The sequence below is a fragment of the Amblyomma americanum genome, chromosome 10, assembly GCF_052857255.1.
Source record: "Amblyomma americanum isolate KBUSLIRL-KWMA chromosome 10, ASM5285725v1, whole genome shotgun sequence".
Taxonomy (NCBI): Eukaryota; Metazoa; Arthropoda; class Arachnida; order Ixodida; family Ixodidae; genus Amblyomma; species Amblyomma americanum.
Genome location: NC_135506.1, coordinates 15,672,484 through 15,689,825, shown reverse-complemented (window position 1 = coordinate 15,689,825; position 17,342 = coordinate 15,672,484). Strand labels below are relative to the sequence as shown.

General features: G+C 48.0%; 2 protein-coding genes across 2 annotated transcripts; one reads left to right on the top strand and one right to left on the bottom strand.

The window, feature by feature from the left end:
* Positions 1 to 1,268: 1,268 nt before the first annotated feature.
* Positions 1,269 to 6,621, top strand: LOC144106198 (uncharacterized). The gene is made up of 2 exons (XM_077638935.1): positions 1,269 to 2,821; positions 4,885 to 6,621. Exons 1-2 carry the CDS (start codon positions 1,596 to 1,598, stop codon positions 5,825 to 5,827), a joined length of 2,169 nt encoding a protein of 722 aa, XP_077495061.1. The 5' UTR covers positions 1,269 to 1,595; the 3' UTR covers positions 5,828 to 6,621.
* Positions 6,622 to 9,401: 2,780 nt separating this feature from the next.
* LOC144106369 (uncharacterized) lies at positions 9,402 to 16,757 on the bottom strand. Its single transcript, XM_077639149.1, has 3 exons — positions 15,000 to 16,757; positions 11,417 to 11,689; positions 9,402 to 9,916 (listed from the first exon to the last, which is right to left on the bottom strand). The coding sequence occupies exons 1-3, from the start codon at positions 16,583 to 16,585 to the stop codon at positions 9,439 to 9,441; spliced, it is 2,337 nt and encodes a 778-aa protein (XP_077495275.1). The 5' UTR covers positions 16,586 to 16,757; the 3' UTR covers positions 9,402 to 9,438.
* Positions 16,758 to 17,342: the final 585 nt, after the last annotated feature.

Sequence of the window (17,342 nt, the reverse complement as noted above, 5' to 3'; positions counted from 1 at the left end):
GAAAATTAGAATTTGTTGTTGCATTGTAGGAACTGGAAAGTGTTCGTTTCGACTCAACTCCATCCACCAGCCACGGCCCCGGCTAATATGCAGGTGCCAGGGCTGAGAGTGGGAGGGATATGAAAAGCTCTGTCTCCCTACTGTGGAAAGTAGTGGCCTCATAATTAAGCTATGATGGCAGGATTCACTACACTCATGGTGTTGGTTACTGGGGCTCCATATTCGACAAGGGGGCATCACAGTGAACTATTAATGTTTTGTGGCGAGTTGGAATGAAATGCAAATGCCCATAGTAAAACATGTTCCGCACCAAATTTTACCGCAAATTTAGTTCAGTGTAAGATATGGTCAGTTGTAATCGAGTCCATGAAAACCAAAACATGTTGGATTTAAAATGTGTGGTAACCCAATAAAATTAGTCATAATTTACTGTTATATCCCGCAGTTGGTTTTATATGGATCCACTGTAACGAGCATTGACTGGATACATTCTTCCTCTGAATGTTGTTAAAATGCTGCAGTTATGAAAATGTGCCAGAAGACTAGTTCAGCACTCATTGTGTTCTCACTTGTCTGCTTGAAGTCGGTACATTAGAATTTTTTTTGTTTGCAAAACACAGGCTTTAGTTTTAAATTTTTGTCATGCAGTATCCATTGACATATGTAGTGTCAAGAAAATTTTATACAAGAAATTTAAATATTTGAAAAACAAAGATTGTCTTGACCTAAACTACGGCCCTAGGAGTACAACAAAACGAACAGCATCAATATAGATGGTAGTCGTGAAGAAATCTGCTCCACAAGGCGAGTATCAAGGCAGAAAACGGTTACGGAGAAAAACCCGCGGCGGCCGCATTTCGATGGAGGCGAAACGCAAAGGCGCACGTGTGCTGTGCGATGTCAGAGTACGTTAAAGATCCCCAGGTGGTCGAAATTATTCCGGAGCCCTCCACTACGGCACATCTTTCTTCTTTTGAGTCCCTCCTTTATTCCTTCCCTTACGGCGCAGTTTAGGTGTCAGCCGAGATGTGAGACAGATACAGCGCCATTTCCTTTTCCCAACAACCAATCAATCAGTTTTCAAAAACAGCCGTTGTTCAACCGTTTCCCCACAATGCAGAGAGAAGGGCCGCGGTTCACGAAACAATTTTTAAAGCGAAAGCTTTACCACGCAAGCCACGAGCAATTCCGGCTCCTCGCAAGCTTCAGCTACCCTACTGACAGATTCATTGTAGACTTGGCTTGGCTAGCTTGGAATTCTCAAAGCTTTTTTTTTTTTTTTTTTAAGCGTGCCGCCAGAACGTCGGAATCCAGCGGAACAACCGGAACCGCGGACTACTTGTTGCATGTCAACGCAGCACACGTCAACTAATCAGTTAAACAAAGTTTGCCTCAAGCTTTCTCTAAATTTGTTTCGTTCACCGAAGCCGCATGACTTCTTGCAAGACGCGAACAAAGCTGGATAAACTTCCATAACCGACTTGGTTCGCCGCCTTCAAGTGTGCAGCACGTGTCAAACGAAACGTGTGCAGAAGAGCGGGTCGTAAGGTAATGCGTGGTGATTCTGGGTGAACTGGCTGTGAACGTAGTCAGTCATGGCGTACCCCACTACCTACTACCATAGGATGGCGCCGCACCCGACTCCGCTGTACGCGGATATGCCAGGCTTCAGAAGAGCTTGCACGGCCTCTTCGTCAAACGACTGCTGGCTGTGTGATGTGTTGACAAGCTGGAACAGTGCTTTGCGATACTGCCGTCTCAACTTGAGGGAGGAGGAGCCTGGGAACTTGTGCCTAGAGTCTTTGCGCGGTGTCTTCCTTGCCGATGACGGTATACCCAGGGACAAAGCAGCGGTCCACAGCGCTGCTTTCTTGCTGGCCTATCTCCCTCGGCAACACAAGTGCATCAGAAGGATAAGCCTTCGTCGGGAGCATTTGCCTCATCAGAAAGCCCCAGTAAGGCCCCTGCTCGGAGCTGATTGGTGGCCACAACAGCCAGAATGCAACGTGCAGTACCTCGAGATTTCCGAAATCGTCGATACCGACTGGAACATTCTCTTGTGCGGCCTGGGTCGCGTCAGCGCACTCAAAGGCTTGATCATTGAACACGCCATCATCACCTGCAATTACGTATCGAAACTCGATCAACTCCTCGCAGCGAATTCAGAGGGGCTGCAGAAACTTGTGGTTTCCGCACGTCAGATTGTATCCCCCGGAATCTCCGACAGGCTGATCAGAGCTATCTCAAATTGCACTCATCTCACTGAGCTTTCACTTGATGTCAACTTGACGACAACCGGTGTTGGCGATTTGGGTCGATTGCTACTGTCATCCAAGAATATTCAGAAGCTCCATCTTCGTGATCAGTTTGGGGGCGAACGCAGGCGAGGACTTTTGGGTGCCCTCAGCAGGTGTGTCAAAACTAATGCGTCGCTGTTGGAGCTACATTATGAGAGTCTAAGCTTGGACGTCATAGAACTGCTGGATGCATTGAAGTTCAACGGCACCTTAAAGCACCTAGTTTTGAGTGGCTACGAACACAGCCAAAAAACGTTTGGAAGGGAACATGGTGCAGCTTTAGGGGCCGCATTGGCAACGAATTCTGGTCTTCGGAGCTTAGTGATTTCTCACTGCACCTTCAGCGAGTTAGCTGTTGAAGATATTTCAGCTGGGCTCGCCCTTAACACCTCCTTGGAACGTTTTGATCTCTCTCATTGCAGAGTAAACTTTGATGTGGCATCAGCATTGTGCCGTGTACTTTACATTAATCGCACTTTACGAATGGTGGTGCTTGACCCCAAAGGAGAAGCCATTTCTGAACGGTATGTATACAGTGTGCTATAACATTACGGAGTTGAATCACAAGTCACAATTTTGTTCATTTATAAATTAACTTGAAATGGTCCTCACTCTTAATTTTTAAACCATGGATACAATGGAGGTTCATTTTTGTATTAATAGCTGTGGCAAACAGAAGAATGCCGGCAGCAATGAAAATGCTGGCAGGAAATGTTGAAATGAGCCTCGTTCATGCTTGAGGTTCCGTTCTCACAAACAAGCATTGCAAATAAGGCTTGTATGTACGATGTAGGCTGTAAAGCAGTTTCTCAACATCTCAGCTGGTAACTCTTTCTTTATGTCATCTTATCAAAAGTCTAACTTTTCAAATTGAAAGCTTTCATTTATCACAAGTAGTTGCTTCTGGGTTACTAATTCTGTGCACTTCATGATCTATTAGCCTAGTACACAGGACTCGGAGAATTTGCTTTTGGTGTGTTGCTGGTATCTTTTTTTTTTTTGCTGCCACTGCCCTCACCTCCTTTGCAAATGAAAACATCTGACATGTGACCCCCCCCCCGACAACTTGGTGCACTCCAATTTAATAGGTACAGTCAAAGTACCAAATGTTAAACTACCATGTAGCAATATGTTAGTGGTTCTTCTGGCTAAAATTATGGCTTGCTTCCACTCACGCAGCACTTATACAGTTGGTTTAGTTCAATGCATCATATCACTGCAGCACTCTCCTTTTTAAAATCTAGGTGACAGATCCAAATAAGGTGCCTTTCTTTGGAAACACTGGCCTGGAAACGTAGCACAATGATTGGTGACTGTCTTCCGCAGTGGTTTCTGAACTAGCACTCAGGAGGACTGAAGGACTCCATGGCTTACATAGTGTTGCAGGAGTAATATCCAGAACCTCGTACTGTCACGTTCTCTACTCCTGAATGCGAAGTCGGCAATTTTTACATCTTTCATTCCCTGTTCCACTCCCCTTGTGCGTAGTAGGAGTCAAGACCTTCTCTATGCAGGCCAACCCTTTAGGTAATTCATTGTCAGGATTCACTTTCACTAGCAACAATAATAGAAAACTTGCCATTTTGAGCCTTATGTGCTGGAAGGACACAGAGTTTTACGTGATAGTGTTAGGGCTGCCGTTCTGCAGAAAATTCCTCAGCGGCAGCGCCCTAGTCAGCAGAAAGCAGGTTGCCCATCAACCACCTAGGTCACAAGACCTCGTACATCACAAAGTGCCCACCAGATTTTGAGCAAACTACCCACCATGGCAGGTGGCAGTTAAAGTAATGTCTGGTCGCGAGAGATTGCTCAGGAAGAGCAGCGTGGTTCTCGCAAGCCCCACCGGTGGATGGATGGATGGATAAGCCTGAACCCTTTAAATCGGGTGGTGGCTCAAGCCACCTAGCCGTGACATGAAATTTTACTTGTGTCTTGATTTTAGCCACCATTCAGATAACCTTCACTTGGTTACTTCTGCCCGCTTTAAATCTACTTTCTCTTCACTGCCCTTAAACCCCAATGCCTTGGATAAATCAGCCCCGCTGCTTTTCACTGTAGGGTAAAGACCTTTACAGAAAAGTATCAAGTGTTCAGCCGTTTCCTCCTCCTCTCCGTACTCAACGCACAATAGTGGTTGTGTTTGAAAGAGCCACCTGCTGGGGCTGTGGCACATCGCTTGACTGCTGCACCACTGCGCCAGTAGTAGTATGAGGACCCCTCTGATCTGTGAATGTATCGTTAAGAATGACCAACGCTGCATATATGGGCATGTAAGCAGAACTTAGGCGAAGTGATGTACTAAGAGGCCGCTGAAGGGACTCATTAATGCTATCACGTCAGTGTCCCCTCAAGATTTTTATGGAAGAGAAATGTCTATCTTTGTGTTGATGATGTTTTCTGGTGTTTTAACGAGTGTAAAAGGCACATTGTTTTTGATGACAAGATTACTTGGTTTGCTCACTAAATTCACATAAAACTAAACTGAACTTTTAGAGAGCTTCCCTCCTGTTGTTCAATGCCAGAGCTGTACTAAGTGCACACTGCTTGTGAAAAAGAATAATTGGTGCATAAATGCTTCTCCTTGCAGGGTCGGGTTTTCCGAGCAGGTGGCAGCAGCCAATTGCTACCACCGTGTGTTGATGCCCTGGGATGAGACCAGCATGCCAAACTTTGTAAATGCGCTGCAGCAGCCGTCACTTTGTCCAGTAGAATGTCATATTGACTCCATTCGTTTCTCGATTGAGTCACTCTCACAGGTGTGCTTAGCGCTCGTCTCGAGCACCGTGCAGTCACTCTCTGTGAAATTCATTGATTGCAACTTCAACCAGGCAAGACATCATTATGTGCACAAAGCGATCCGCAAGAACCAGTCCATTGTGAGCCTCAGTTTGCAAGAAGGCAGTATGTCCTCTGGAGCTTGCATCTTTGTGGCCAAAGCTTTGTTAGAGAACAGGACCGTAACAAAACTTTCCTTGAGGATCGACGATTTCCGCACCAATGTGGCAGAGACTCTTTCAAAGATCTTGTCCAAGAACCATACTCTAGAGGAACTGCTGCTCAACTGCATTAATGTAGATCTACGGTGTGTAGATGTCATTGCCAGTGGGCTTAAAGAAAACCGTACTTTAACTCATTTTTCCATTGTTCGTGATTGGGATAACGGCAGTTGCTCAACCATAGCTGTCGATGAATGCGTGGACCGGAACCTAAGCAGCTGGAACTGTGCAGTGCAGTTTGTGCTTGAGGCCTGCATCAGCAGACGGCAAGCAGAGAGTTTTGAATCACTGCAAAGAATGCCCTGCTTCGTTCAGCGTGTTGCAGCAGCGTCTGGAAAATCTCGGGCAGAAGCTGCAGCAATGGTGCAATCTGCAAAGCATTTCATAAGGAGTAACTATCTTTTCATAACTGGGGTGGTGTGTCAGAACCTCTGCTGCTATCCTAGCGGACAGATGCAACTTGACGATTTGAATAGCGAGTGCTGGCATGCGATTACTGCGTATCTCAGGGTGTCTGATGTGATTAGGCATTGACTGTGGCAGAGGACCGCCAAGGAATGGCCGTCTTTTATTGTGGTTATAAAACACGTTATAAGCTCTAGAATTTTGATACTTGGCTTGTTTAATAAAGTCAAACATTAAAAAGCTGATTTCGTTTACTGTTGTGACTGGCTAGCAAAGTAATACAGTAGGCTGCGGACCGTAGCCGAGTGTTAGCAACTGCTGTTTTCTATAGAATCATCTCTTTCTCTTCTTTTACGCACTCATCTGTGCCTTTGTTCCATTTACTGCGTATCATGGCTCTTGAAAGGCTGGACAAATTTAAGGTATTCAGTTAATATATTTGTGTAAATTTGGTTCCTGAGGATGGGATAATAATTGTAATAATAATAATAAGACATCTATGCCTTGTTAAACAGTTTAGTGGCAAAGCAAAAGCACAGACTAATTATGGCAAACAAATCGCTTCTTTGCTATCGCCACTGAAATCACTAATGCCATTGTATAAGTTTTAAAAAATGTTAAAGCAGCACATATTTGAATTCCTAGGTAATTAATGCAGTTTTGTCCTTAGCTGCTGTGTATTGCATCCTATTACACTACATTTCTCTTTTGTTGCTTCTTTTCTTTTTATCTGCTGTTCCTGACACACGTCACTACTGCTATCTTTTTACTCGCGACTTTACATACCCAGTGTGCCCGTTATACACAGCGGCACAGGCTGAGGTGTTTTATCTTTCAATCTTCTTCCCCTGTCCCAACATATTTTCTTATATATACCTGTAACCATGTAATGTACCGAAAATAGGAAATAAAAAATGCTTAAAAGATAGCAAAGAGCTTCACACCAAGTACCTGTCCTTGTGAAGCCATCCTGAAAGGGGCACTGAGGAGAAATTGAAGTTGGCTTGTATCGATAGTATACCAGCCCCTGATTACAAAAATGCCACTCTTACTGAAAACAAAGCTCTTGTAAGGTAGAAAATAGCAAGCACCAAAATACAGGTATAGCCACCACAGGCCAATCTCGCAAGTACAAGCGTGGTGACGTCTTGGGACAAGAGACGCCACTTTGGAGGAATTTTCCTTGCAACATGAGTTGCGAATCTCTGAGGCTGACAAAAGAAGGTTGCGCTGTTCAATATTGAAGTAAGTTTTGTTTTAAAAACAATAGTGTACATTTATCACTCAAGGGAGGCAGACAAAAGACAACCTGAATGAATAAATAATTGGTTTTTGGAGGAAAGTAAGTGGCGCAGTATCTGTCTCATATATCGTTGGACACCTGAACCGCGCCGTAAGGGAAGGGTAAAGGAGGGAGTGAAAGAAGAAAGGAAGAGAGAATGTTGGAAGCTAAGAAACCGATGCTTGGCGGCGCCACTGGCGACCAGGGGAGTTTCGATTTTTTATGGTTCTTAGCGTCTATGAGCTTTGCGTGCCCCGTGGATTTGTTTTCGACGCGCTTCGATTTACAAGCGCCGAAAAGCAAAGGAACACCAAGTGCCGCTCCAAGTGCTGGTTAACCTTTGAGGGAGCCTGTTAAGGCTTGTCAGATGATCGCCACGGTCGATGAAAAACTATGATGGCACGATGGTCGGTGATCGTGCAAGCAACACTTGTGTCTTCGCACGTTCGCCCGACGAAACATTCCCGGCTGTGCCAGTAAACTTCAAACTACTTAACTGAAATCGTTTATTAGGGGCGGGAGACAAAGTACAAGGCAGTTAAGAAAAATTGCTGATGGCCTAGCTCTGTTAGGCCAGGATATACGTAGCGAAAGCGCGAAGATTTCTGCATAGGAAGAGTGCATTCACTAAGTGCGCCTTTAATTTATTAATGGTTATACCTTGAGGCGTCGTGGCGGAGTGGCAGCGTCTGCGCCTCAAACTCCAATGGCTCTGGTTCGGTTCTGAGCCTTGGCACAGGATTTCTTTTTTTATTTAGTGGGCGGGGGGGGGGGGGGGGTTCAGTGGCTCCCACAGATGCCGCCACCGAATACGCTGGTTAGCGGTTAAGCGCAGGTTAAGTGAATGGATTAAATTAGCCGAGAGCTCGCAAGGAATAGCTTCGCCCAACTGCCGAAGCTATTGAATTACGTCACAACGCGCACCTCGCCGCGGAGCCGAATCAGTCTCGCCGACGCGTTCGGCGGCTTCGGCGCACTCTGACCGCACTGGCGGCGACATGGAGCATGTCTCTGTTTCGCGCCGAGTGCGCCAGCCGCCGCCGGCCCGGCGAGACTGATTCGGCTCCGCGGCGAGGTGCGCGTTGTGACGTAATTCAATAGCTTCGGCAGTTGGGCGAAGCTATATTCCTTTCGAGCTCTCGGCTAATTTAATCCATTCACAGCACACATCTGAAGGTACATGCAAGTGGGCGAGAGAGCCCGATCCAGTGGACCCGTTGGATCTAGCGGAATTAAGCCGTTGAAGCGTAGTGCGCCGGCTTTAGTTTCAAGCCGCCAACTTTAAACGCGACCGCCCTTGAAAACCCATCAGTTTTTTGTGGCAAGAAATAAATAAATAACAGCCCTTCCGCGCCGTTCAAGGAATCGCAATCCGTTGGCCCAAAAGCCCTGGCCAGCCTCCGATGGGCGCAACGCGCCGACCTTGTCCTGGCCCCTCGCGACTCCCTGCACTGGGGTTATCATATTTAGTTTGCAACGACTACTCACTGAGGAAAGGGGACGACCCGCCGGCGCCTAACCTAACCGTGCTCTCTCAAAAGCATCGCACGCTCTGTGGGGCTGAGGTCGCTGAAATGCAGGCCGGAGTTTTTGCGAGAACTACGTCGTCGGGTTCGGGAACGGGATCCATCGTAACGCTGACAAGACGCCGGTGTAAACGTAAACGAAGTGACGGTAGCGACCGCCGATAGATGCTTTCAACGTGCGGCGGCGGTAGCCTCCATTTCGGCAGCTGCTAGACCGCACCGCTAGCCACCAGAAATCACGGAGTCTGCGCTTACGTCACGTATCACGTCACTTCGTCCTATGACGTCATAAGAGAGTTCTCTGTAACGTCATAAGAGTTCGAGTTTGAATCGGAGCGGCGAGAAAAACTTTTTCAACTTCCAATCCAAATTTCTTTGAAATAAATGCATCTTTCGCTCCCGGACAAGCGGCAACAAAGCCATGAAATGCCGAACTATCAGATTTTGCTAAAAAAAAAAAAATCTGATAGAGTTCTCCTCAGTGTCCGTTTAATATACAGGCTACTTAGTACAGAGCTTTAGTGTGTTCAGTATTGGGGCCTGTACTTCAGCATTTTGCTCTGTTCTACATGCAGAGCAGTTGCACGATATTAAAGGACACATTGTTAGCCAATGCCTTCTGAAATGTGTTTTGCTTCAGTAACCCGCTCCACTCTTCCCCACTCGTTACCTCCCATCTCCCTCTCACTTCCCTCTCCTTCCTTTCCCGTGGAAGTGGAGAGGGTCCTTTCATGCTCTCCATTATGCCATTGCCAATCGAGGCTTCAGACGGACTGAGGCGTTTTTCCGAAATGGGGGCTCTAAGAAACCACTCACCTATGTTTTCAATGTACGCATGTAAGGAATTAATTCATGAATACACCTGGACACAGATGACACCTGCATCATTCTCCGGATAATTTTGTTTTTATATATACGGGACAGCGCGCCACTCAGTCGTAATGCGCATGAGGCGCGTCCATGGGTGCACTTTCCAAGCCGCGATAACTGTCGACGCTTGAAGTGCATGTTGAGTCGGCCGCAGGTGCCAGATCGCTACCGAGGAGGTGTTCTCTCCACAAGTGCGCGGTTGCAAGTCCCATGAAAGCCCCGGTCACGTGGCAGAAGCTCGCACCATAATGCATGTTCAAGTGCAGGTGCGCCAACTCCAGCAGCATACCGGGCCAGAAGCGCATGTTGATGGGGAACGATGCCATCAGGTAGCCCGAGTGCGGGTGCCATATATGGTGGATGGCCTTGAGGGCCAGCATCGTGCCGACCAGAGCGCAACCGCAGTCGCTTGTGTGTACCACCGCTTCCGGGCTCGGCGAGTCGCTTCGGGTGGCGACCAGTCTCTTCCAGTTGACGAGGGACAGGAAGTCGCCGAACACGCTCAGAGAAAACAGCAGTCCGACGAAGAGGCCCGAAAACCTGCGGCGGTCAGTGCCGAAGCGAAACGGGCATGTGTATAACCGCGTACAGTTGCTCCTGGAGAGCCTGTGCAGGTCAAGAATTTTTGCTCCATAATCATGATCAGCCTAACTACGCCCACTGCAGGGCAAAGGCCTCTCCATTTCTCTCCAATTAACCCTGTTTTTTGCCAGCTGCGCCCACCGTACGCCCGCAAACTTCTTAACCTCATCTGCCCACCTAACTTTCTGCCGCCCTCTGCTATGTTTGCCTTCTCTTGGAATCCACTATCATGCCTTCGGATAACGGGCCCTGCCCAAGCCCATTTCTTCCTCTCGATTTCGACTAGGATGTCATTAACCCGCGTTTGTTCCCTCGCCCACTCTGCCCGCTTCAGGTCTCTTAACGTTACGTCTATCGTTTATCTTTCCATAGATCGCTGCATCCACGTTTCAATTGCCTCCAAATAAAAAACGAGTAAAAAGGGAGTACACTGTCAGAGAACGCACTCCCTTTTATGAAAAGGGGTGCTCTAGAGGACAGATTACTCCCCATTTCACTCCCATATAAGCGTATTCGTTTAGTGTGCAACAATTGTGCAGTAAAATGAAGAGGCCATTGCTTTTTCATTTAATTGGATCACCGTATACCTGATCAGACTGACTTCAGTGGAAACCTCAACTACATAGCAATGGTCCATTTAGGATCCCAACAGTGATTTTAGAGGACAGTTTTTCGAGGAGGCTGAAGAAAATACTCGAGATTACACTTAGGACAAGCCAACGGAATATGGAAAGGAAAATGATAGATTGCGTAGCCTTAAAACACAGGGAGTGGCCAGAGTGGGTTATGGGGCGAAAAGAAGTTTATATAGACATAAAACCAAGAATAAACGGACAACGCAGGTTGCATGTGATGTGGAGAACGTACAGACTATGGGCTATTGGGGTCGTGTGGTGGATTAATATTAGAGACGTAGCAGGGAGCGGCAAAAAGTAGGGCGGGGGGAGGGGGGGATGAGATGGAATCACTGCAGGACAGTACAACAGTACAGATTAATGGACGTCATTGGCAGAAATCTTCGTCCGGCGATGGGCTCAGCTCGGCTGATGATCAAAGAAAACGGAAGAACCATGACAGACTGTCAAATTCAAAGAGTTTGAAATAAAAATCAAAGCTCTTTAAGTTTAGTTTAAATCGATATTAGTCTATATGTATGGATGATCGCATGGTCGTTATCTCAATGGTAATTTTCATGTTGGAATGAAAAACCAATGAAAGAACAATACTCATGTAACGCCTTTCTTTTCGCACGGTGCTTCTGGCTTAAACTGCCCGGCTGTTGTATAGCGTGCCGAAACACTCCGCCGTGACCAGCATGGCAACCACTGAACAACCCTCGGCTGAGCTCTTAAGTCCTTATCAGCTTTGTCAGCATGCATGATTCCCAAATGGACGGCAATCGCTGTGCGAAACGCAAATTAAGAACAGCTCCGTCAGCGAAACGCTAGAAAGTGTTACCTGCGGCGCCCCAGGGTTCTTTCCAGGTTATGGCCGACCGCTATCAGCGAGAGGACGACGTATGCCAGGTGGTAGACGTTGCCTACGTAAAGTGCTCCGGGGATGGACGGTTGCCGGAACGAGTCCCCAAAAATAAGGGTCGGCTCCACTGCGGCAGAAGGTTGGGGGAACGGCCCGTACAGGTGGGTCGCGCAGATAGAGGCGACGAAGAGGCACGTTACGGGCGTCCTGGGAATGGCGCTGAGGTGGAGCTGGCTCCGTGCTGACGGGGTGCTGCAACAGGGCGAGGTTACAGCTAGTTTTGATGCAAGCAGGATGAACGCACATGCATGATGTATCGTGTTACAGCGAGAACCGTTAATAGGAGCCCACCCTGAGTCGTCATGTAACTGAAGCCCGTTGTAGGTGGCTTGTATAACGTCGACTTTTTTTTGGCGCCTATTCGCTTGGTCGCCAAGCCAAGGCAAGCCAAACCAATAGCCAATCGAGGAAAAGAGAAGTGGGAAGAAGAAGAAAGCTGAAAAATTGTATATTGTGGGGTTGAACGTCAATAAGCGACACATTAACTATGAGGGACGCCACACCGTAGTGGTGAAATACTCCAGAAATTTTGACCAGCTGGAGTTCTTTAATTAACGTGCGCTGGCAACGCATAGCACGCGGGCGCTTTTGTATTCCGCCTCTACCGAAGTACAGCCGCTGCGACGTCATTTGGTTCCCATGATAGTAATAATAATAACGCAGCAGTCGAACGCCAAAACCACTGAGGCACCGCTGAGGGTGAAAGAAGAGGCGAAGGAGAGGAAAACGGAAAAATACGAAGAAAAAAAGGCAGAAATGAACAATCCGAGAGGAGGAATACAAGAAGAGGAAGACAAAATGGAGGGACATCCTTGACGGAGAAATGGTGACCCTCGCAGAATGTTATAACTAAGCAGTAGCCTAGTTTAGCCAGATAATTTTCAATTAGTTTCACTTTCGGATTACAAACGCTATTGGCTGATATATCAGCTGTGGTCATGTATTCGTTTGACACGTGCGTGTCATGAGACTGGAGTCATTACCATGTTCCCTTCAATAAATCGCTTTGGTTTCACCGCCGCACCACTGCCGAGTCTCGGTTTCACTCCGACGACCGCCTCGGGGCCGCCGACACTAGATGGCGACGAGGATGGGATTCTAAGCTACGATCGGCACGCGCATGATTAACAAACGAAGGCGTGGATGCATAGCCAGTTCTTAGCAAAGAGTATTTGGAACAAACAAATACATGATATAACACATACAGAATGACGATGTGTTGCAGTGGTTTCGGCCGTGTTCAGGAAACAGTGGTGAGCAATATGAATGCCAACAAAGTCTGAGCATTCAGTCATTAATTACTTCATAATTTGGTCAAATGTTTAGAGGAATCTCCCAAGGTGCAGTAGATTCGTCGAGCACTGTGTCGCAAGCACAGTTTTTTCTGTTTTCTAACTATTTTTCCTCTTGAGGTACAATATCGAAATGTAATTCTCAAATTTTACACAGAAATAATCAGGAAATGAGCAGTTTTGTGGAAAATATTGTTTCCACTCATAATGCTTACGAGCTGTTGTGCGGAACAGCGCTTGTGAGGACTGCTGCAAGAAACTAGCTTAATTAAGGAATGTCCAGAAAATGTGGTACAAGTAATGAATGTTTCACTGGGAAATATAAAATGAGGGGATATTTCCAAGCGTAGCAACTCGTTGTGAGGAACACCAACACGGCACAGAAAATGTGTTTAAGCTTATGTTTCCACAGGGGCAAACACGTACCAATTTATAAAGTACTTGGATCCCTCCAGCAACATCATGGGTGGACTTTCGAAAAAGAGAACTCAGAAGCGCGATTTGCATGGTACATCTTGAGCATATATTCAGGTTAAGAAATGGGACAAGATTAAAAACGAAATTATTTTATTGCCATAGTCCTTAGGCTTGTAGCATATTTAAAGGGGCACTTTATGGGAATATCACCCCATGACAGCTAATCCGCTCCTTACAGGCCATTCAGACAATTCCGAATTTTCAAATCAAGCATTGGGACTTCTTGCATAAAAGCGTCCTTGCTAAGGCTATACCCCCATTAGGTTGGGGGCAGATTCCTGGCACTTGCAGAGGCTAAGGGAAGACGGTTTTCCGGACGGGACTCTGGCGTGGTTTTGGCGCAACTTATTCCTTAAGTTGTTTTCATACTCGCTTGGGCGATCATTGACAGATCATCCTGTCTCGCCAGTGTGGCCGCAAGACATCTGAATATTGTAACACATCGCGCCGAGACAGTCGACATGCTTCTCCTAGTGGCTCTTATCAGAACCTTTCTTCGGTTCTTCCTGGTTCAACCTTTCGCACAATCCACGCAGTTTGTTGCACAATCCTCACAAAAGCATTCTCACGACCACTTTGCTTACACTCTGCCCAAGTGACCACTTTTCTTAGACTTTGCTCAAGTGAAGAGATTGGTCCCCACAGGGTTCTCGATTAGGATGTTGTTGAGCGTAGCGGAATCTTTGCTTACAAATAAGACCCGGAAATCTGAATAACTTTGTGAGCAAAGTGGGCATCGAACTGTCTTTTTCACCCGAAACAGACTGGCAGGACTGTTTAAGAGGGTCAACCAGGAATAACGATAAAAGGCTCTGGGAAGAAGAACAGAATACGTGCATTTATCGTCGCTGCGATGTTTGACAAGATTCCACTGTCGTGTGGCCAGTTTTACACTGTCGAGAGAGGATGATGCATCAGTGGAGCAACTAAACAGGGTCTGATACCCACTTAACAAGCATTTGATTCACCCCAGAGCAGCAGAGCACCGGGCCAGGGTGAAACCGGTGGGCACCCGGCGGCACTGGGTGCCGAACCTACACCTCCCTCTTAGGAGCTGGTCCTCTGCATACACTTCCGAACCTGTGTCAATAAAATCATTTGCTTGTTAGTCAGCGCAGTCGTCTGCTTAGTTCTCCCGTTTTATTAGCACTGTTAATCGTTCCCCGCTTTTATACTTAGGGACGACTTTATTGCATCATCATCAGCCTGACTGCGCCCGCTGCAGGGCAAAGGCCTCTCCCGTATCTCTCCAATTAACCCTGTCCTTTGCCAGCTGCGCCCACGCTGGTGATGACCCGAAAATTTCTTAATCTCATTCGCGCACCTAATTTCTGCCGCCCCCTGCTACGCTTGAACTTGTCCTTGAACGCGCAAAAATAAACGTACGAAATTCAAATGGAAGTAAAGGACAGCCTGGCATGGAGCTGACTTTTTAGAAGGACAGTAAGAGCAGACAAGATAAAGTATAATGTGCCTCACTATGTTCCTTATATACGCCTTTTTTTGCAAAAAAGCTTTTGCGTCTTCATCACCCACATACATAGATGCAAAGTTAAAATGATTCATTGTCACAAGGCGTCGCATATACGGCATACAATGTAGCAAATGAATCTTACTAACTGTACACAGTGCCTGCCCTGTGGACTTTAGCTTTCATGGTGAATCGAAATAGTGTCTTAACGGAGGCGCTAACACAGAGAAAACGTGCGTTAAAAGTGAATGGCAGGTCCTACCGGATGATGACTTCTCCCGCCGAGGTCTCAGCCAGAAGAAAACCGACGAGGAGGCCACTGATGATTGGCAGAAGGTTCTTCGACGAAGACACCCACAGTACGAACAGCTCGCACAGCACGAGCACCGCCGGTCGTGCCCCGATCTCGAACTGCATAAAGTCAGCCGTCACGGTGGGGAACCTCCTGCGGTGCAGCAGTTCCAGCGTTACTGCGACTCCCGCGAAGGTGTTCAAGTCCATTGCTTCCAGGGAGGCCACGCTGGTGATAGCCTGCAGATAGTGGACGATGGCGGCGTTGACGAGGCCGACCAGGACCACGACAATCGCGAAGACGTGGGCGAAATGCGTCGTGCCGAGGGCAGTCTCGAGGACAAGCCCCTTGAAGAGGAAGGACACCACGTTGGACGTGATGTGGACAACGTCTCCGTGGTGGAAGGCGGCGAAGGCAAGGCGCTCCCATCGGCCTTCTCCTAATATGGTGGCGACGGTGGTGCGTCTCTCGGGGCAGTGCTCGTACAGGAATTTCCAGTGAGTTAGCAACTGAAGCACGATGACAAACATCGTGGCCCACGGCAGGCCAGGGGTGTTAGGAAGATCCGCAGACTGAGCTGCTTCCTGCGGAGGCGCGTATGTGGACGTGACCCGTCGCCGGGATGAGAAAAAGCCGATATCAATGGGACCGATGGAGACGTCAGACTGGGTGCTTTCAAGGGACACAATTCCTTTGGAGGCTGCCCGACTATGAGAAGTCTTGTCGAAGCTCCTGAACCTTTCGCTTTGATGCTCAATTGCTGTCGGGCTAGAGGAACGTTGAGGTCCGAACAGAAGCTGCTGTTCCCTGCTGACTGATCCAGCCAACGACAAAGTTTTGGCCAACGCCGTGCCGATGGTTTGAGTTAAAAGTTCCTCAGAGTGCGCGTGCTTCGGCGGATGGGTTTTAAGATTGCCGACGTGCTGACAGGAGGCAGCCTGGTCTGCGAGCGTTGGGAGGGACTTTGAGGCGGACTTCTTGGGTCTGGCTGACGGCACTACTTTTGCAGAAAAGGCCATGTAACCAACCTTCACTTGTGCTGACTCCGGTGATGAGGTCACGGCTTGACGAATCTGGCTGTCAACTCCCGCACTCGGCGTGACGCTTGTAGATGGCTGCAGCCCTGATGTGGACTTTTGGTCAAGCGGAGTGGGCGAGGGAGACTGGCGAGTCAGAGGCCCGCTGCCAAGGCAGGAGGGCTCCGGGGTTTGTGCAGCCTTCGTTTGAGGATCCGGAGACGAACTTGACGGTGCTGAGAGCGAGGTACACGGGACTGGCTGGTGCAATGATGATGAAGAGGCCGGACACGTCAATGTCGGAGGCTGTTTTGAACAGTCATACTGGCCTACGTCAAATAGTTGCGAGCCCTCCCGCTGCGGTAAATTCATGTCACGATTAGGCGTAGCCAGCACTGCTGCTTCAGCGGCTGCATCTGATTTCACCGTCGGCTGCGTATCGTCAGGGCCTTGCGGAGCATCTTTTTCTCCTGAGACAGGGCTGTCTTTTCCTCTGCCAACCTTGAACGGTGTTCTCGTGAGGCTCTCGGTGCTTGACATGCTCGCTGCTGGTGCTCACGCAAGGAACCGGGCTGTGGTGCTCGCAAAGTAAGGCAGCTTTAGGCGTACTGAGCACTGTTTACTTTCTATTTGAATTTCCCGCAGCTTGCCTTTTCTTGGCGGTGTCCCTTCGAAGCAATGGTGAACAACGGTTGTCTCGCCCCGTGCTTAACTGGCCTCGCGCATTTCGCGACCTTCTTTTTTATTCCTTCACGCGCCCAAGCGCCAACGCAACATGGCACTATTTCAGGGTAAAAAATGTGGGCAGTTTCGAATTTTAATTGTTTCTGACAGCCGTTGTCAGGACCATAGAAGTCTAGAAATGGCAGCTGATGTGTTTCACTGCATTGAGAAAGGCTGCACCGCGGCGCTGCGAGCACTGCAAGCACGACAAAATGGCGGCATCTAGGAAACCGATCCTATAGGTCGCCGCGCAAATCTCGGGTGATGCTGGCGCCTTAGATGACACGAGCTGATGACACTGGAGGGTAGCAGTGGTGGGCGCGAGCTTGGACTGGATGCTTCATTTCAACAGACATCAGGTTCACTGGGTGCGGGTTTAGTAGCACTGCTTTCGCAGTAAAACAACAAACGAAAACAAGAAAAAAAACTACCGGGGGCACTTAAATCTGCTTACGTACGTGCTATGAACGCGGAAGCATTGTGCACTATACTGCTGTTTCCGTTGTGACTTAGCGTTCGTCACCAAACCGCACACCATTTGGAGATCAGTGGTTTAATGCCACCCGCCGCGGTG